General features: G+C 47.3%; 1 protein-coding gene across 3 annotated transcripts in view; it reads left to right on the top strand.

Moving 5' to 3' along the window:
- LOC144792107 (myoferlin-like) overlaps window positions 1–22166 on the top strand; it is a 3514236-nt gene that overhangs the window by 2086411 nt on the left and 1405659 nt on the right. For all 3 annotated transcript variants that reach the window (XM_078666976.1, XM_078666975.1, XM_078666977.1), the window contains exons 16-17: window positions 3768–3793; window positions 4249–4314. In XM_078666976.1, the coding sequence (XP_078523102.1) occupies window positions 3768–3793; window positions 4249–4314 (92 nt within the window). The remainder of the gene's footprint in view (window positions 1–3767; window positions 3794–4248; window positions 4315–22166) is intronic.

The following is a 22166-nucleotide window of genomic DNA, read 5'->3' as shown; positions in this document are numbered from 1 at the left end:
AGATGGGTGGGAGGGGGCTAACCTAAAGGATTAATGGGGGCTCTCCCTGGTATCGGCCATTAGACTTGCTCCGCACCAGGGATGTAGTGCTTGCGTCTGCCATTGGCTGACGAAAGCACCAAAAGGGCTAGACATCCAGGCTACGATTCCAATGTTTAAAGATTAAGGGGCTGTCCCAGTCCTGAAGGTTCTGCGTCTGCTCGGTCTCTTCCCTTCCTTTGTACTGTTGATCAACCATGCATGGTGGCACATGAGGGCACTCCAGTGGTGCCTCTGTAAGCTGTGGTTTCACCACAATGGAGATCTCATGGAGGTGGTCAGAATGTCAGCAGAGCTGTTATGGTGGTGTGTTCCAGGCAACCTGTCTCAAGGGAAGCCTTTTCAACCTCCTTCTCCGTGGCCACAGTGATAGCGGATGTCTCCACTCTAGGGTGGGGCGCTCATCTGGGGGATCTGGAGGTCAAAGGCCTATGGTCTCCAGGGGAAATATTGTTTCACATCAATCTTCTAGGATTGCGGGCCTTTTGTCCCCACCCTTCGCGGTCAGTCAGTTCAGGTCCTTACGGACAACACTACCACAATGTTGTACATAAACAAACAGAGAGGAGTAGGGTTGTTACGTCTCTGAAGAGAGGCTCTGCGGCTCTGGTCCTGAGTTCAGGACCATCAGATTTGTGTAATTGCAAATCATCTGGCCAGGGTGCTGGATGTGTGTGCGGACTGTCTCATTCGGCAGTACTCGGCTGATCACGAGCAGCGTCTTCATCCAGAGGTGGTCCATCACATTTTAAGAATGTTGGGGTTTCCTCGGTTAGATCTGTTTGCCACTCACGAGAACGCACACTGTCTGTCATTCCGCTGACTCAATTATCCGATATGGGGAGTGTTGGGGGACGTGTTCCAGTGAGATTGGGGTTGCATATCTTCTTTACGTGTTCCCTCCCAAACCCTTGATTCCTCCCAAGTCATATTGATCACCCCGGATTACCCAAGAAGTGTGTGGTACACAGACTTCTTTCACCTCTCATCGCACCCTCCGATCCGACTCCCTTTCAGGGCAGACCTCATCTCGAAGGGGCAGGTTCTACACCCCAACCTCCAGAGCCTGCTCCTTCATGACTAGAGATTGAACGGGACAACCTGAGTTCTTTCTCCCTCCGGATGTGGTGGATGTTATATTATCGGCCAGAAGACACTCCACCAAATCTGTCTATTCTGGTAGGTGGGCCAGGTTTGTTAAATGGTGTGGAGAGAGATCAATTGGTCCTTTGCAGGTCCATTTGTCTGATATTCTGAGTTCTCTCTTTCTTTGACTCAACAGGGTTGTTGAGAACCAACTGTTAAAGGCTACGTGTCTGCCTTTCTTTGCTTACCACACCAACCCTCTTTGTTCAAGTCTTCCATAGTTATGAGATTCAGTAAGGGTCTCACTAACAGGTTTCCTCCTACTCCATTTATCATGCCTCAGTGGGATTTGAATTTAGTTCTTACATTCTTGATGGGGTCCCCCTTTGAGCCACTGCATAGTTGTCCATTGAGATTTCTAGCATTTAAGACAGTTTTCTGATTGTGATTAATTCTGCCACGAGGGTTAGTGAGCTATAGGCTCTTAGCTCTAAGCCTCTTTTTACCTCAATTCATGCGGATAAGATGGATCTTGGGTCCAGAGCTGCTTTCCTGCCTAAGGTGGTTACCCACTTCCACCTAGGACAATCTGTCACTTTAAGCACTTTAAATCCTCCCCCTCACCCTTCTAAGGATGAGGAGAGACCTCACCTCCTGGACCCTAAGAGGGCGTTAAGTTTCTACCTGGACAGGACAAAAGACTTCAGGCTGGACGACCAACTTTTCATCGGTTATGTGAGCAAAATGAAGGGCAAGACTGTCCAGGTGGATAATCCTCTGCATCAAGATCTGCTCGCCTTGGCCGAGAAGGAGCCTCTTGAAGGTATTTGCGCTCATTCTACAAGAGCTAGGTCTTCTTCTTCGGCTTTAGCTAGCGGTAGACATCTGCAAGGCTCCAACTTGGGCCTCCCACAATACTTTTGCGAAGCATTACTGCTTAGACTCAGAGATGAGGAGGGACGGCCACTTTGCACGTTCTGTGCTGCAAGATTCTTTGGTATAGGTAGGTTGGCACCCTCCCCAGGGAGCGGGACTGCTTAAGGATTTAATTAAAAATGTGAGGAATCCACAGGCAGATGTATCCATCAGAAGAACAAGTTACTTACCTTCAGTTATGCTTTTTCTGGTGGATACAGTATCTGCCTGTGGATTCCTCACTGACCCACCCGCCTCCCCGTTGCCTGCCTACTTATACTGAAAAGATTTTTGGCATGAAATTCATGTATTTCATTATTATTAGAAATTATGTTATGCTTGTCACTAGGAAATGTCTATGTTTTCGAATTTCTAATTTCTTTTTTTCCTTAAGTCGCATACCGTGTATACTTAAGGAAATATTGTATACTGTGTATACTTGTGAAATGTTGTCGGTTCACCCGTTCGCCTCATAGGCATAAAAAAATGGGTGTAACTGACGTCAGCACACTGACCAGATCTATTGGCTCCAATGACGTCACGTGGGGTCGCAAGCAGAGCCGTTCTATTGTGATGTCCTCTTCGACATGAGAGAGCTATGGAGAAAAGTTTCAGTGGAATGCTGCACAAGGAGTAATTCAAAAGGTGAGGAATCCACAGGCAGATGTAGGTCGCTTCAATTGTTGACAGTCTCTTTGTGTGGAAAAACTGAGGGATGAGGTTAGCGCGCAAGCTTGTCACCCATGTACAACTCTGTGTTGTCATGTCCATTGCGGGATGGAGCTGCTGCTTATACTGATGGCGCCAGTTACTGGCATGCAAGTGCTCTTAAAACATTTCCAGTTCCAGTCTCATTAATGGAAGTATTCAGAGTATCCACCAGAAACAACAATACTAAAGTTAAGTAACATATTTGCCAGCGGTGGAAGTACATTAAAGAAAGTAAGGGGTCTGCGATGCTGTGCACAATGGGGACAGGCGATTTAACATGGGGCGGGTTCAAAGGCGTGGCTTAAAAACTAAATATGATGTAACTTTTGTCAATCTTTCATCTACAGGCATGTACATATAAATTAACACACAGCTTAAATGTAAAATAAATGCAAGTTAAGTTAATCATTGGGAAATGCACTATCATACTTTATGAAACTGCTATTAGTTAGCGCACTGCACAGGTCTGTGTCTGTTACAGACGGCCACAGAATTGAATGCTGGTTGAACCTGTGCCGAATAGTTTGGTGCTAACACACACTTCACCACTCAGCTGGTACCTCCTTTCCAATATGATTCAAAAATAATAAATCTGTGTCATCAGGAAGTGTCAAGTAATTCCATTAATTAAAGCCAATACCGGCATCCGTAAGCTGAAGAATTTCAGCTCTCTGAGCTAACTGTCCCTGGACGGTTATCTTTTCACAGAAAGCAGCTGAACTGTTTTCCTTGAATTAAAAAAGTATGAACACATCGTGCCCCTCTGATCCTGTCCACTTCGTCCACTGGTTAGTACCAGTTTCAGATAAAGATCTGGAAATGCACATTGTTAATAAAATGCAGCAACCTCCGTGAAGTTCTATTAAAAGTTTACATCTCTGACAGTGCACTGTAATGCTGCATTTCTTTTCATTTTCGAATTGCAATTAATTAATAAAACAAGTCACATGTTTTGACTTATAAGTGAGGTTTAAAACTATTGGCACTACATGTGTACCTTTTTATTTCCTCCACAGGTTCAACAACAAAAATAAAGCATGAGGTGAGAAGACAGCTGGGGTCTCCTCACAGTCAAACCCCAGGAAGCAGCGGCGTTCTCTTACATCTTGAGCCAGAGTGACCATCTTTGGATAGAGAGTCTCACCAACTCATGCCTCTGGAATAGGGAACATTTCTCACACCACCTGTGGCAGGAAGATTCTCTCACACCTCAAGGCGGAGTGCCTCTTACACATTAGGGCTGCAGAGTACTTCGCTCACTCGTTTTATGTGGCAGAACTCTTACTTAACCATGTCTCTCAGAGTTGCCCTCATTCACAATTTGTGGTGCATGAAGCATCTCAGTCAGAGTCAGGAAGCCTCGGTTACATTATGAGGGCAGAGTGGGGAGGTAGTGAGCAAGGAGTTTCTTATGGTTTTAAAGTGTACAAGGCTTTAACTCCTTTTAATTTATTTGGATTCTTCCTGACCTGTGACCCCTGCCTTTTTTTTATGTAGGTGCTGAAAAACGAGGTTAAGGATGGGAACATTGGAACGATACTACACAAGACTTCGAGCAAGGAGGTCAGTCTATAACATACAACCCAGATCAGTTTTACTCTGTGGATGCATCTTCCAGCCTTTCACAGCATGGGTTTTTCTTGAATTCGAACCCAAACTTATTACAATTTAGGGTACTGTTGAGACCCAGTTCCCAGTCTATGACGATTGACCACTTAAACCCCCTGGTGGCCATGGTGTTTAACTCTCAGAGAAATCATTAAACTCCCAGTCGATGGCAATCGACCACATAAAACTCTTCTCTGCTGTAGGAAGGTAGGACCCTTCTGCCCCACTTTTTGGCTGGTGTTTGTGTTTTTCTGACTAGTCTGACAGGGATCCTGCTGATCAGGACCCCAGTCTCTGTGCTTCCCTAAATTGGGCATGGTGAGAACTTAGGTACAACCCTGTTGTACCCATGTAAGTCCCTTGTATATGGTACATAGGCACCCAGGGCATAGGTACACCAGGGCCCCCCGTGGGCTGAAGCATGTATTATGCCACCAATGGGAGACCACTCAAATTGTGACTATCGGCCTGCCATTGCAGCCTGTGCAAGCTGGTGTTAGCACCACTTACAACATATATACATTTCCTTATATCTGAGGTCACTGCACTTAAAACCTATAAGTCACCCCTAAGGCAGGCCTTTCAATCCTGAAGGCAGGGTGCTTGGTTATAAGTGTGAGGGTTCCCCTGCATGAGCAGGATGCCCCTAGAACCTCCAGAGATCATTCTCCTGGATTGTGTGTACATCAACCATTTCGATATAAAGAGTAGCGATGCATCATCTGCGATGGCTAGCTCTAAACTGGCCATAACGAACCCTGTTGTGTTTGGTATCAAACATGTTGGAATCATACCCCAACACAGTAAACGGAGTTGCAGGTATGATTCTATGCACTGTAAAGCTCCTCTGTGGGGCACTCAGTGCTCCTGGTACAGCAAACTATAGCTGCTGCTGACCAGAGACAGGATTCTGCCCTCCTGCTGCTGAGCCAAGCTCTAGCAGGGGAAGGCAGGACAATAGGTTTCCTGTCACAGGGAGGTGTGGCCACCCCCAGACAAGACGAAGTGGGTGATTATGATGGTGGGCGGATCGCCACCGCCCGGCTGGCGGTGGCAATCCACCCACCATCACAACCTGATTTACCCCCTGCCATAATACCATGCAAAGTGCATCCGCCGCCTCTCTGCGGTCGGCAATCGTTACGATTGCTGGGCGGACTTGGGCACTAATATGGAGGCCTACCAGGCACCGCCATCCATATTAGGATGGGTGATTCCAAAGGCCTTTCCCAGCTAGAAGTAGCCACTACTAATCTATGAAATAACACTGGGTACAGACAGGGCAACCAGCCTGGTGTAATCATAGTGTGGTGTAGCTGTAAATGGCATGATGCACTTCTGAAAAATAATAATCATTCACACTGTCGTAGTTTCAAATAAGGACTGGTCTGTTCTCGCTTTGTCATGTTGTGACATTTATAAGTATTTTTTTTGGTTTTTTGATGTCCTTGTGAAATGTTGCAAATGTTGTTATTATTGTTGTGCTGAATTGACATGAATTAAATGTTCATTGTGTTTGTACATAAAAATAAGTGGAATAAGAAAAGGTGGAATAAAAACTCCATAACCACCGTAGATTTCAAGGTGGTTATTTTGAATGCACTAATTATCAATGCACGTCCAAACCACTTTTTCGTTTTCTGCCATGGAAAGGGTGGCAGGGAATGGCTATGGGGGGCCGTTGTGGACCCCCGGGGGTCAGGGGCTTCACTTGGGGCGTACCCCCCTACAGTGCCATGCGCAAGGTGGGGGGCACCGCAATGCACAACATGTCATTTTGGCATTGCGCCGGGTGCTGCTGCTTACAGCACCACCCGCCACAATGTCAGGACTGCGGAATGAAACTGCCAGGGTGGTGGTCGCATCCTAATCAGTGTTGCTGGACTGCCGCTCGTCTGGTGGCCGGTCACAGCACTGCTAGGGTAGCGGGCGGACGAAAGCCCACCCTCCATCCTAATGAGCACAACCCTTTCCTTAGGGTACTTAAGAGATTAACTGAAGGTGGGTCCCTAGATTCGTGGTGGGACAAGATTCAGAACGGACACCACTTCAACTGTCTGGGCATTTTGGACTTCCCTGGACTTCACTTTGGGAACTGAGACTGCAACCTTGAAGAATCCTGCTGCTCCTGGTCTCGTCGTACTACCAGTCTTCTGCAACGTCTGTGCCTGTGCTCCATACAGATTCTTCACAAGGCCTGTGGCCATCCAAGACACCTGAAGGAATCTCCTTGGGAAATGCATCTGCAGACACTGCAACCAAGCTGACTGGTCTGCTGTTCCTAAGCTCCTATGGACTCTGAAAGGTTCAGCAACACAGGTGGTGGTCCTGCATTCCCTTGAGGCCTGGAATGTCTTCACAGCAAGTTTGAAGCCAGTATCCCTCGTCAGAACCGCTGGAACAGTACTCATGTGCACTGCATCAGCTTGCTGTTGCCAAGGCTTGCTGACTCTCTCCTCCAGAGATTTTTGGGTCCCGAGAAGCTCCATCCTCAAGCATTTCCTGCAGCCAAGATCTTCACCTGCACAGCATCCTTTGCACTGTGGGCCTTCATCCTTTGGTGAGCTGCTCGAGGTCCTCTTGCGACTCCTGTGCCTTCTGCCCGTGGGTCCTCTCGAGGGTTTTCTTTGGCTCCAGTGGGCTCCCCTGCATGCTTGGGGCCTGCTCTGACTTACCTGCTCATGGTGATTCACTTGGACCCTGCTGGTCCCGACACTGCACCTTCATCGACGACTATGTTGGTTATCGTTGCCAGGCCTTTTTGGTGCCTCTGCCGGACACTGACCCATTAGCTCTTGACGTCCGACGTGGGAGAGCTTGTGAATGGCTCCTGGTCTTCTACAGCATCTCCTGTTCTGCACATCTTTAACTTCAAGGGCACCGTCAACTCTCCTAGAGAGCTTTAGAAGGTTATCTAAGACCACTAAAATCAGAAATCAGAGTTGTCTGGATTAGTGCAGGGTGCTACACTTACATAAGTGGGCACCCTATACTAAGCCAGCCTCCTACATCCGCTTTAATACCATCTTAGGAACCGCACATGCAATGTTTAAGCCTTTCTTTTCCTCCCAGTCTCAGTTGCTCTATTTACATTTACCTCTGAGCCTTAGTCTCTTATCTATAGTGTATGTTACTCCATTGTTCATTAATGTTTTTATCCGGCCAATCTGTTAGCGACCTCTAGCTACAGATTCCTTACCTTAGAATATTCCCCAGGCGTGAGAATAGATCCGGAAATGTGTGAGCAGAACTCCAGCGCGCTGGCATCATCCATGCCAGAAGTGACTCGTGCGGTGCCTTTATAAGCACGACTCAGGCACCCTGATGTTAGTTCTTTTATTTCCGTGCCAGTCATCCGAAGAGAGCTACCCCCAGCTAAAATTTACAGATTTTTTCCTTGACTTTTTGCCGTAGCTTTTTGGAGATCTTCATCTCCTGGTGTGTCAGGGATGTTTCCTAAAAATCCAACAGGCTTTAAACCATGTGGTGTCTCTCAACAGCAGATGTCTGTGACAGACCTTTCTTTGATTTGCCTTTGGTGCTTGGAGTGGGCCCATGACTTTCAAGGGCTGCCGCGCCATGAATCCGAAGGCGTGGAGGGAACGACCCTTGAAGCTCCTTGCTGCCCGAGATCAGACGACCCTATCGATCCTGGTTGCATGTTTGTATGTCAGAATGATGCAAGCATTAATCATGCCTGCCTTAGTAACGCGGTCAAAACTATGAATGCGTCTTTACAACATGTTCCATTACAACGCAAGTCATTACAACGACGTGCCTTAGGAAAAGCGCTGGAGTTGGAATAGTATAACTTACTATTCCAGCTCCAGTCTATTCAACAGTAGGGAAAGTGACAGAGACATGGCTGGGGGAGGGTGCTGGACCTGATGTTGCCACTGCCATTCCCCCGAGCCATGTTATTTTCAGAAAGGACAGAGCCAGCGGGAAGGGGGGTGGTGTCGCCCTGGTCGTCGACAGGCGCATCACATGTTCCATTCTTCCCTCGGACAACATTCATGAGTGTGAGGTTTTAGCATTCTCCCTCTCCTTCTCACCCCATCAATCATGTATGGGGCTCCTGGGTTACAGGCCTCCTGGCCCTTTGGGTACGTTCTTTGAAGAGCTCTATTCGGCTATTTCCACACTATGCCTCAGGTCTAAACACTGTCTGCTCTTAGGCGACTTTAACATTCACATGGACAGCGTGACTGAGCCTGACAGCATAAAGCTCAAAGATATTACCTCTTCCTTAGGGCTCATTCCGTACCTTCGGCCTTCCACCCATTGCAAGGGTCACACGTTGGACCAAATATTTTCTACTGTCCCTGTAGTCCTGGCCTCTTTGGCTCCTGTTCTGTGGTCCGACCACTTCTTGGCGGATTTTGAGATCCCTTGTACTGAGAAGGGCATTCACAGTGGACAGTGGCGTGAAGCACACCCCTCCAGAGCTTTCCATCGGGTTTCCCCTGCTATGCTAATGCAGGCTTTAGACACCCACCCATGCCCGCTAACGGGTACTTTGGAATCAGACATCGAGCTCTTACAGCTCTGGCTGACTCAACGGTTAGCCGTCTTAGCCCCCCCACGGCCCCATAGGACAGTTTCAGTTAAGGGTTCTGCCCTTGGTTTTCGCCGGCGCTAGCCGATAAGCGACGACAATGTAAAAAAGCCGAAAGGGTGTGGCGTAAGCACTATGACGCCAGCTCGAAGGAAACCTATAGGGCTATGGTCAGAGACTACCATCGTGACATCACAGCTGGCAAAAAGTCCTATCTGGCCAGTAAGATTGAAGATGCCTCCAGTTCCTGTAAAGAAATCTTCAGGATAGTTAAGGACTTTATCTCCCCCCCCTTGGTGTACTCCCATTTCCATGTACTCAGAGTCTTGGATTTCCGAACTCGCGGACTTTTTTGCCAGCAAGATTCGGACTATCCAGGCCTCCTTTGAAAAGGCGGACACGTTTACCATCTCTAATTGGCAGTCTCCTTCCCCTTGCTCGATCTTTGTGGGCCCGCCCTCTGGAACTTTCCATCGTTGACCTTACAGGCTTCCATGGACCTCCTTTCCAAACTGAAATCTGGCTCCCCCTTAGACCCTTGTCCGGCTAAATTCTTTGCGTTAATGGCCCCTAATCTCAACCATCTTATCAACCCGATACTCAATCTCTCCCTTAGTACTGGTGAGGTTCCCCAACCATGGAAACAGGCTCTTATTCTGCCACTACTTAAGAAATCCAACCTGAATCCGGATTCTCACGCCAATTACAGACCAATTTCCCTCCTGCCAGTGCTCGCAAAAGTGGTCGAGAAGCATGTTCATACCACCCTGTCCCACTTTCTTGAGACGAACGATATACTCCATAAGTCGCAGTCCGGTTTCCGCACCAATCTTAGCACGGAAACAGCGCTGCTCGAGGTCACCGAGGCCATTAAAGAAATCTTGGATAGAGGAGGCAAGGCCATGTTGGTCATGCTTGACCTCTCTGCGGCCTTCGACACCGTCCCCCATGACCGTCTCCTTTCTAGACTCTGGGAGATTGGTCTAAGGGGGACGGTGTTCCGGTGGTTTAGGTCTTTTCTCTCGAAGCGCCAGCAAACGGTCTGGGCCCCCGCTTACTCTGCCGCTATGCCGCCTCTGGAGGTCGGAGTACCACAGGGCTCAATTTTGAGCCCTTCGCTCTTTAACATCTATATGACCCCTCTGGCGGCATTGGCAGAAGATTGTGGAGCCCAGATCATGTCGTACGCGGACGACACACAACTTCTGTTCACGTGCAACAAGGGTTGCGATTTTGACGGGACGTCCATCCGGGGTTGCCTTGGGGCAGTGTTTGACTGGTTTAGTCATAATAGCCTCAAGTGCAACTCCGATAAGTCCGAAGTACTCTTCTTCGGCTGTCCCGTGGTCCCCAGATGGAAGGAGTGGTGGCCTCCTGTCATGTTTCCTCCCGCCAGCGATTCAGGGGTTGCTAAAAATCTGGGCATCCAGATCGACAACAGCCTCTCTTTTAAAACTCAGGTGGCTGGTCTGGCCGGCAAGTGTTTTGCGTTCTTGAAGATGCTGAGGAAGTTTCTGCCTCTTCTTTCTCTAGAGCATAGAAAGATCACGGTTCAGGCCCTGATAGGCTCTTGCCTAGAATATTCTAATATACTATACCTAGGCCTTCCGGACTTCCTTCTAGCGCGTCTCCAGGTTGTGCAAAACTCCGCGGCCCGGGCCATCTTTGGACTCACCAGGAGAGCCAGGGCCAGCGATCTTCTCAGAACCCTTCACTGGCTGCCCATCAAGAAGCGAATCACCTTTAAGGCCCTGACCATTGCCTTTAAAGCCCTTCATGGTACTGGCCCTTGTTACCTTCGGAAACGGATCAGTTTCTATTTACCCTCTAGATCTCTGCGGTCTGCTACCCAGGCCAGGGCTGTCACCCCAGTGAGCCGACGTGCACGCTGTGGGGGGTGGTCTTTTAAACATCTTGCCCCCTGGTTATGGAATGCTCTCCCGCTGTCTCTCAGATCCAACACCAATCTACTGGCTTTCAGGAAGGATCTGAAGACTCTGCTGTTCACGCAGTGATTCTTTTCACTCTGTTCTCAGTCCCCCTCCCATTCTGCCTTCCACCCTGGGTTTGTGATGGTCTTTAGCGCGGGAAACTCTTCGGAGTAGCCGTGCGCTATAAAAGTACCCCTATTAACATAACATTAACATAACAAGGTGTTGAACTTAAAGTCCAACATCAATCCATCAATTCTTTCCTTAAAGCAAGTCATTCTAATGGCTTGCTTGATAAAGGAATGCATTGTAAAGACGCATCCATGGTTCGGACGGTGATGTTAAAGCACAGCGTGATTCGAGCTGCAGTATAAAAGCTTTCTGATGGATACATTTGCCTGTAGATTCCTCACCTTATGAATATCCCCTGCACCAGCATTCTGTGGAAATTGTTCCTACCTCTCCACGCCGACGAGGCCGCCACAATGCCATGGCTCCACACACCGCTCCGCATGACATCACTGGAGCCATAAGAGCACCTAGTCGGCGTGATGACGTCAATTCCCTTTCATCAGCGCTGTTGACATTAAAAAAAATTCCGGGACTCTCCATACTTCGACTGGAAACTTTGTCATTTCATTTGTATCTATTTCTCTTTTGTCATGTCTGCCCCGAGGAAGTCAGGCTTTAAGCCCTGTAAAGAATGCAGGGTCATATGTCAATTACTGACCCGCATGAAAGCTTGTTGGGGGCATTGCCGGTGCATCCCTTACCTGTGCGGACCCCTGGACACCACGCTCTCCTGCTTCGCTCTCCCCCGCCGCTGCACTTGACACCGCGGCCGCCGAGAGGGGGGAGCGTCCTACTAGACATTGCCTACATCTCCCAGCGTCCCCTGCTTGGACTCGGGGACGCCGCCTGCAGCGTCAGTTTCCCGCGCCTGGAGGCGCATAAGGACGAGCCGCTCCCCCCCACATCGCGTGACGCGCGTGGGCGATGCCGGGCTGAGCCCGGGCAGAGGGCGGGCCGTCTGTGGCCGTCCGGGGCTGGAGGAGGCTGGGCTGGGCAACGGACCTTGGTTGTATCCTGCTGATACACACCCCTAGATTGTGAGACTACTTATATTACGCTTCAAAGTGTTATTATATGTGTATTCAGAGCGGTCTTTTGTTTCCAATTGGGTTTGATACTGGCAATAGTTACGGTGCCTTCTAGATATTGTGTCGTAATTGTTATCTCGAACTTAAATAATGTCTAAACTTAGATCGGCAAGAACCCCTGTAGTGACGAGCACAATGGACAACTACTTGGTTAAAGTAGTAAGTAAAATCAATAAAGAAAGCCGCCTCTCACTAAATCGAGCAAGCCCTCCAGGCTCACCTACAAGTTCGCACGTCCCTTCAGATGCTCCAGTTTTAGACCACAGCTGTACCGAAGGCTCTCAAATAATTATCGATAATGATCTAACTGATTCCCCAGTGCAGAGCCAGGTAATCCCTGATAACCCCGTGGATACCTCACAATACCTCTCCCCGACATTATCCCAGGTAATTTCCCCGGTACGCAGAGTAGTAAGGGCCTGTAGGAAATTACCCGCTAAGCGGGGGGGGGGGGAAACAGGAAAACTAAAAGAGCTAGCCCGCCACCTATATGTACAGGGGGAGAAAATGTGACATCGAATAAGGCAGAGATCACCGACCTGAACTCTGACCAATTTAAACTGTTGGCCAGTATCATTGAATCCAAATTGGAATCCATGATTAAACCTCTAGTGGCAAAATTAGACCAGGTAACAAAAGAAGTAACCAGATTGGGTGGTCTCTTGAATTCTCACTTAGTGATGACTAAAACAAATAAGAACATAAAGGTTGGCAATAACATACATAATATAAATGAGGATGCCACTTCCCCCCGTATTGGTGGGAATGGGCCAGCAAAAACTGTATCAGTTACTCATCCACCCCCGGTACCAGCCACCCAACCTCCCCCTGTACTAGTTAATCGACCACCCCCAGTGCCCACCAGAACTCAACCCATCACGGCAGGGGGGAATAATGAGGGGAGAAGTGAAGTAAGGAGAAGACCCACACTTAATCTTCCCCCAGATTGTGCTCCATACACAGTGGTATTAACTAATGTACCTGAGGTGGACTCTCTTCTTTTTTTTTTAAAAACCTTTATTGTGCAATGTCTCCAAACAATTACGGGCCTACAACCTTCCGGCCGGCCTCGACGTCCACGTAAGCACATAGGCAAATTATACGGTAACTCAGTAGCACCAATACAAATAGCAAGCATGCAAAGTTACATTGAAGACATATCGGACTGTTGAGATACAGGGGAATTTAAGGTTCAGTTTAAATTTTTATATAAAGACGAAATTGAAAATATAGTAACTAAGAAGGATCAGATACCACAAAGACGCCGGGGGCACAGGGTGAGCAATGCATACCACAAGATATCAAACCAGCGTAAAACACAATCGGAAAAGCGATACAGTGATATGCATATCAGGATAAAAGGTACATATTCATAATTCGCGCCAGTCATTACCCACCCCATACCGAGCCACCCCGTAGATCCAAAAGAAGAAAAGGAAAAAAGTGAAAAGAATTGAGGAGAAGAAAGAAAGAAATAAAGGCCCATAGGAACATAAAACGCACAAGACAAGAGCCCCCCACCCCAATCCCCCACCCTACACACATGCAGAGGCTACGGTCTACCCCCCCCCCTAGCAGCGTGTCTGTCGCCCGAGAAAGGTACCCGAAATATAGATGCAGAAGTGAAAAAGAACGGAAAGAAAAAGAGCATATAAAGCCGGAGGAGGATCATCACTACACGCTCCCGGTCTCCCTTACCACGTTGTTGTCCTCCACCCCAAGAGCAACAGTCAACAAAAGCAGGCAATTAATACAATAAGAAAGGGGGAGAGTTAGCACATACTGCGCAAAGAAACGAGCCATAGGAACATTCCAACCCGATCTCCCGCCAGCCAAGCAAACACCAACCGTGAAAAAGGATCACTTATCCCTGTCCTGTTCGTGTGAGTCCCCCGAGGCATGCCAGCCGCGTAGAGCCCATCCCAGCCAACACAAAGGAACAAAATGGCCACGCAAGGTAGAAGAGCGGCATGTAAATACAAAATGAACGCTGTCGAACACCAGTAGAATCCTCTATGCTGACGACCATCACCCCCAGTTCCGCTCGAGGACACATATTCCATAGCAGGGGAACAAGGGAGAGGCAAGAGGAGGTAGTCACAGGAGCCAACAGTAGTAAGAATCGTCTCCGGGCCAATAGTGTCGATACAATAGTCCAAGCCACAGTCCTCAGCCATGAGAAAAGTCCTCCAATGTAGTAGAGGCAAACAAACAGCCGTCCGCCGGCACCAACGCTGTTCGGGATCATCCATTCCCCTCCGCACCCATGTGAAACCACAGTATCCTCCTCAAGAGCAGGCAAAGGCAAATCCTGGCGCATCTGGGAGTCGTCCGATCGTAGTCGCCCCAGCGTAAGCACAATATCGTCCAGCTTTCTCCCCAGCTCTCGGGAACCTTCCTGCCACACAGACTGTAGGTCACAAAGAGCAACAAGAACGTCAACACAGGATAGCGCAGGCTGCAGTCCCAACACCATAGCATTACGCGGTGAGACACGCTCACCATCACACAGCGCTTCGATAGGCAGGTGAATACACTCCATCTCATTCAGGCAGCTAGTAGACGCTTCCATCTTGCGGGGAAACCGGAGGTGAAGCAGGGACGAGTCCAGCTCAGGCGGGCCACAATTCGAACCACCAAGGCCTCCAAGGCACACATCCAAGGCGCTGTCTACGACAATGGTCATCCCCCTCTCCGACTAAGGGCTAGCGGCAAATTCAGGAGCGACCCGCGAAAACCGGGAGAGTCCGAAAATGGAGTCGATACAGCTCACCTCCAGCATCGCGCATTCAAACAGTATTTCCAGTGAGCCCCCTTCTCGCGGATGTATTCAGGCAGCGTATCGGGACAAGCCACGTTCGTGCAGAGAAATGGTATATTTGTTTTCCCCTCGGTGGTCATTTCGTCCCGGAGGACCAGCCCCGCCCAGGACCAGTCGGCCGATGTTGATCGATGAGCATCCGGCCGTGGTACGCAGCAGAGGTCCCGGCTCCAGGGGTGTCAGGGCCGCCGACAAACTTTGAGCATTTCTCGGGTTACAAGGCAGGTAGAGACATCGGGATCACGCAAACTATGCCAGTGCGCATTCACCGACGCCCCGCTGTAGCACAATCACAGGAGAATGGGCAGGATTTTAGTGCGGGACTCGGAGGCTTACGGAGCCGGGAGCCTACACGTCCACTCCAATCGCCATCTTGGCTCCTCCTCGTGGACTCTCTTCTTAATGAGTCTCGAGTAGAAACCCACGAGTCCCTGAAAAATAAATCGGTATCATGGCTGAATAGGAATTGTGGGTTTCCACTCCCTTTTTTTAACGACATAATATCTACCCGTAGAGTTAGCTGGATTGGAAATTCTAGGAAAAACAGTGGGGGGGACTGTATTATTGTTAATTTTAAGCATCCGCAGCATGTCGCCACAGTTTTGCTTAGAGCGGCATCTCTACCAATCTCTGAAAATACTGTATGTGAACGCCCCCTTGGTTTCTTCTATAATCATCTTAGAAATACACCACACCCACGTATGAATCAGCCCAAACCTTGTCTATCTGTACCTAGGTGTGGTTTTGTTGCTCCACCACAAATTATGAATCAACCCCCAAACAGATTGGATCCATACCAATATAGGTTGTCTAGGCCAAACAGTCAATTTGAGTCAGTTCTCCCACTGACTCATCGATATGCTCCCCTATCTTCCATGGAGGAAAATGATTGACTCTCAAATGACCTGATGCCTAATGCTCAGATTCCACACTACCTGCAGGATTATGACTTGGAATATTGCTGGCATCAAGGGTAAAGCTGGGAATGACACCTGGACTAATTTATTAAAACCCTATGATATCATAGCGTTCCAAGAGACCTGGGATTTGACAAACAGTTTTTCTCTAGATGGCTACAGTCATTTTGTCATCCCAGCAATCTGTAGTGCTGCAGGTAGACCTAAGGGAGGCTTACTGAGTTTATTTAAACTCAACCTAAAGGGAAGATTAACTCAGTGTAATTCAGGTTGTCAAAATTGTCTAATTGTTGAACTTTCCTCCTCTGATACCCCTAAGATTTTATTTATAATTTTTTATAATTCAAGTGCCAATGAGTGTACCAGTCCTAATCTGGACCTATTGGAGACATTTTTGTCAGCCTATAGTACTAATGTGAATACTTTAGAAATTATATTCCTTGGGGACTTTAACATCCATCCCTGTACCCTGCCGTGTGCCAACATGGAAGAGGAGGGGCCCCCTTATTCTTCAGCTATCCATCTTGAACACTCGAAACGGGGAGAGGCCCTTGAAAACTTTTTGGCGAGATGGAATCTCTATGAGTCAGGCTGCCGGGTGGGTGCTACTAGGACCCCCACTTTCAAAGGAACAGACAATGGTACCATTATTGATTATATTTTTATGTCTTCTTTTATATTGTGTAAAGTTTTAATGTATAAGACTGAAGTCTCGGTTTTCAGTGACCATAATCCGGTGCTAATAGAGATACTCCCTGCGGATTTAATAACCATGAAAACTGAGATTCATAAGGGTGGCTCAAACGTGGTTGTTAAAGACCAAGGACGCAGGTTAAAATGGTCAAATATAGTTCCAGATACTTTTCTTCAGGAAGTTTTGGCCAAGGTTGAAGATGATGTGGCCATAGGCCTAGAGAATCAGGCTAAAAATATACTTGTGGTCACTGCCTTTGATAACATTTGCAGGCAAATTAACCAAAGCCTACATGCTGGCCCCCGACAGATGAGACATGTTGGTAAAAGATGGTTTAATAAAAACTGTTCTAGGGCCCACGCAGTTTTACTTACGGTTCTGAAGGAGACCCCTAAAGATCGTGCCAAAATAGTCAGCTTAAGATCTGCCTATAAGAAAGCTATCCAGGATAGGAAAAATGAGCTGTAAGAAGAGGCTTGGACACAACTACTTGCCCCTGAAACTTTAAAAAATAGTGGCCAGTTCTGGAAAATCGTAAATCAACCGTTATTCTCAGGTGAGGATAACTCTCCCCTTGAGTCCCACATCCTAGATGAGGGATGGATAACACATTTTGGGAAAATATATTCTACCCCAGACCCTGAGAACCACATGATCAATCCCTTCCCAAGTTCTGAGGTTCCCCATGTGACTTTTGAGGACTCAGAGATAGAAAGGGCGATTGAACAGACTTTAAAAAATAAAGCTCCAGACCCGGATGGGGTTCCTGCAGATGTTTTTAAATGTGCGCCGAAACTTTGGTCAAAAATTCTATGTAATGTTTTTAATGCCCTGAATCAAAATAACATACCGGTCTCTTGGAAAAAATCTATTATCATCCCTGTTTTTAAAAAGGGAGATAGGTCGGACCCCTCATGTTACAGACCTATCTCCCTAATAGATTCTTCGGTAAAAATATTGGGACGGGTTATTTTGCACAAATTAACGGACTGGCTTGAAGACAGAGGGGTGTTGTCGAATGTGCAATATGGGTTTAGATCGAAAAGGAGCACTTTAGATCAATGCCTTAATCTGCAACTGCTAGTGGATAAATACACTAAGGCTAAAGAGGGGTCAATGTACCTGGGGTTCATGGACCTCTCATCGGCATTTGACCTAGTAAACCGGACAAAGCTTTGGCCCTAGTTAACCTCCTGGCAGATTTACATTCTGGCCTATTGGCTTCCACCCTCGGGGGTCCGGCAAGGGTGCATCCTGGCCCCCCTTCTTTTTACGGTATACATCAGTGCCTTAGAACCTGCACTAAAGGAGGCAACTCTTGACATACCGCGTATAGGGGAACTTGGTATTCCAGTTCTCCTCTACGCGGATGACGCTGTCCTTCTTTCACGGACGGGGGTTGGTCTACAACGGCTGCTAGACGTTTTTGGAAAATTTATGGGCTCCTTGGATCTCAAAATTAAAGCAAAGAAGTCACAAATTATGATCATGGGGAGGTGCGCTAGGAAGAAGCAACTTAAAACTTTTTTTTGCTGTAAAGAAGAACTCTGTAGAGTGCCCACATTCCCCTACCTGGGGATTAATTTCGATGAGAGAGGGAATTGGGGCCCGCAACTTAAAAACAGAAATATCACCTTCGCAAGAACTACTTCCGCACTCTTGGGCTTTTCTAAAAAACTGGGGGCAAGGCCTATAATAGCCTTAATGAAGATCTATAATGCGAAATGCCTTTCAGTAGCCACATATGGTAGCTCAATATGGGGCTACAGTGCCCCAGATTGCCTACAGGTGACTGAGAATAAATTTATGAGATCCGTCTTGTCAGTGCCTCAGTCCACTCCCTCTTATACTATCCATACTGAATTGGGGGTGGGCTTTATTTCTGACATGATAAGAATGGCTCCTATAATATGCTGAATGAAGACCTGGTTGAACCAGGAAATCTCCCTGAACCATACTATCATGAAAGACTGCCTATCACTCGAAAATTCTAGTAAGATTCAGTGGTTAAAATATATCAAAAACAGTTTTCATAAACTGGGAAGACCGGAACTCTTCTTGTCGCCAGAGATAATAACATCAAATGATATTATACAAATCAAGGGAGCTATGGTACAGATGTTGACTCTGGAGAGAGAGGAACTAGAGCTCAGAAAAGCAACTGTTAGGACTAATCTTATTGTAGCCAGCCCATCAGGACCTGAAATGTATCTTAATTTGGTGAACCGTCCCTACCACAGGTTTCTTTTAACTCGCTTCCGTTTTAACTTGATCCATCTGAACTTAGGCTATTTTCCTAATTGGAGTACCCCTGAAAATGCGAATCCGTGTTCGTGTGACAATCTTTCCACTCAGAACACGATGCATTTTCTGATGTTTTGTGGTCATTTTTTTTAACTAAGGAGGAAATTCCTGGTTCCAATACTTAAGGAGGAGGTGTTCTTGCAAGTTAAACCTGCTCTCTTGCATTTACAACTATTAAAGACCCCTCGGATCACTTTCCATGTAGCTAGTTTTTTAGTGGGTGCTGTCAGGATTAGGAATAGAATAACGATTAAAAATGATTAGTTGTACTTAAATGAATTTGGATACAGGTTGGAAAAATGTTTGCACTGTAAAGAAAAATGATAAAGTTGCATAATTAATCTGGCTGATGTTTTTATTTTATTTACTGTGATTTTATAAAAACGCTATGATATTGACGGTAGATTTTTAACTGATTTTATTTTTTTCTTTTATCAGCCGTAAATAATGAATTCATTGTATGTTTCGTATTGTACCATTGTCTTTTTATGATATTGATTTATCGAAATAAAGTATTCTGACTGACTGACTGACCCGCATGAAGATTGTCTCTGATTTTTGTCTTCTGACCACAACGTCGAGGGATGTTCTTCATGCAGGAAGAAGAATCCTAATGCCCTGAAGGAACGAGAAGCCAAGCTTTATATGGCCAAGGCAAAAAAAGAAACAAGCATTTACAATGCAATGGTCTCGGCATCATTAAAAGTAGAGCTATTGGCATTGCTCATGACATTTCTTTTTTTTTCTTTAAATCATAAATAAATGGCATTGTCATTTACATTGCCAATACACACCACTCTGCACTCTGCACTCACTACTCTGCACTCACTACTCTGCACTCTCTACTCTGCACTCTCTACTCTGCACTCTACTCACTACTCTGCACTCTCTACTCTGCACTCACTACTCTGCACTCTCTACTCTGCACTCTCTACTCTGCACTCTACACACTACTCTGCACTCTCTACTCTGCACTCTACACACTACTCTGCGCGCACACTACTCTGCGCGCACACTACTCTGCGCGCACACTACTCTGCGCGCACACTCACTCTGCACACTCACTCTGCACACTCACTCTGCACACTCATCTTTTTTGAGCTGCAAACTATATTGTTTTGATTATGCAGCTGTGATTGCGGCAAATGCTGCTAAGCTATATTTATCTGAAAATGGCCAGTCTCGTAATTCCAGTGACCCTAATCATATTGATGTAGGTTTTCAACACACATTTGAATTAACCAAAAATGTGCGTGCATTATTTGTTTTTATAGATACTGAAATGCTTGCACAGTTAATTTAAATGAGAGCTGCGAACTTTACACCCAGTAAAATATTCACATAAATCCTCACTTTGAAGTTTGTGAAGGAACACCAAGCTGCTTGGAAGACGGAACCCGGCATTTGGACTCGGTCTTTGAATGCGCAGCAAATGTGACCATATAGGAACCAGATTAAAGGCCTATTTACAGAAAGGAGCACTCGTACAAGATCTCAAGGAGAGTTGGTGTGAAAAGGCTTTTTCCTTGGGAGGGACGAGGTGAACCTGGACAGCCTAAAACAAATATTCAGCCAACAGAAATATGGAAAATGTGAGTTACCAGTGGCCAGCAACTGGCAGATTGCATTCCCACGGACGCTTCCTGAAAGTCCCAAGATGTCATTAACAAACCGGATGACTTCGACCTAAAAAGCTTACTGCTTAGTGAGACTGCGTTGCCGCCGGTCACGTGATGTCCGGGTGCATGGATTCCACATTTTTAGGGTAACTAATTGGATGGTGCGTTTTCCCGAAAGCGTGACATCCTGGACTCCAGTTGGACACCACTATCAGAGGGAGCACTTTATCACCCAACGCCTGCAGTCTCGTACTTCTGAAGGGGGCGGGGGTTACCGGTTGCACGTTGTCTATTTGGATATAACTGCACAACTGGATTAGCGCAGAAGGGGCGTCTTGTTTAGAAGAGATGATGCGGCTTGTGCGACGGTAGTAGTGGGCTGTCTAGGCACGCCTGTATGTTCTCCTGTCTCTCTGTTTCACTCTCCACCACACTACTGCAGATTGTCTCGCTGTTCTTACACTCTGGTGTATTTTTACCAGCCTGCCATTGTACTTAACACCAGTGGGGTTAAGTACATATTAAAATACTACCAGGGGAGGCCGAAGAAATACTACCAGGGGAGGCAGACAAAGGGGAACATATGAGACCATGCACACCCAACCCTTCATGTCACTCCCTGCAGCCTACGCTCCCCCGGTCAACATCACTGACCGATGCCACCCCCGTACCCCCCAACAAACTCGTTTCCTCAGGGCCGGGGGCAGCTCCAGGGCCGGAGACACCAGCAGGGGGAAAGACATCAGACGGGGAGGATGGGTGCAGGGGCTGGTGGGCACCGCTCGTGTCTGATGAGGGGGCGCACAGAGGGGGGGGGGGTACACAGAGCCCCTCATGAGCTCGGTCACCGGAGGAAGAGCGGGGGGGTGGGACAGAGTGCAAACACATGCCAGCTCGCCGGGGACACCATGCATCCCTCCTCACACACACACACACACATGCATCCCTCTCCACACACATGCACACACAACCCTTCACGTCACTCCTTAAAAGGGGCACAATTGCATTAGTGGAAAAAAAATCATTTCAAGCACCGAAAAGGTTTTTCCATTGTGGACAATGCAAAGTACATTGTCTAGGGAAGGTTGAATGTGAACAGTACGTTGTGTAACATCTGGCCAAAAGCTAAAACATTTTAAATGACTAAGATTAAAGTTTTAGGTAAGATTGTCTGTTTATATTTTGCTACCATCGTCAAACTCCATTATTTTCCCTAATAAAAGAAAAGCGCCTCTTCCTACTGAAGGCCTCTGAGGCGGGAAACGGCCTTTACAACGAAGCCGTTTCCCCGAAATCTTTAACCACGCATGCAGTACAACGCATGCGTGGTTACCACTAATGCCTTTACCACGCATACCTTTACTACGATGTTTGTAGTAAAGGCATATGTGGTAAAGGTAAAAAGAAAAAAAGGGGGGCTTGGGGGGGTCTCCCCCCCAAATAAAACAACTCACCATAAGTCACGTCGGCGTCAGCGTCGTTAAAGAGAAATCGGAAAAAAATGCCGTTTTCTCTTAACGACGTATGACGTCACCACGCAATTATTCGAGGAAAAGTTTATCCGTGGTAAACGAATTCCGTTGTAACGCATGCGTGGTAAAGGCATGCGTTGCAACGGAATTCGTTGTATCATCATATATTCCTGGGAATGTCATGATGCGGGCGGAGCGGCTGGAGTTGTGCCAGTGGCATCTGGAGGAAGGGTGGTGGCTCGGGGATAAGAGGTCAGTGCTGGGGACGGTAGCTGCTCCATATAGCAAAATGAATTCAAATGAATTGGGCCACTCTTGGGTTCTGCTTGGT

Source organism: Lissotriton helveticus, chromosome 11 (genome assembly GCF_964261635.1).
Source record: "Lissotriton helveticus chromosome 11, aLisHel1.1, whole genome shotgun sequence".
Taxonomy (NCBI): domain Eukaryota; kingdom Metazoa; phylum Chordata; class Amphibia; order Caudata; family Salamandridae; genus Lissotriton; species Lissotriton helveticus.
This window is presented reverse-complemented; position numbering and strand designations above follow the sequence as displayed.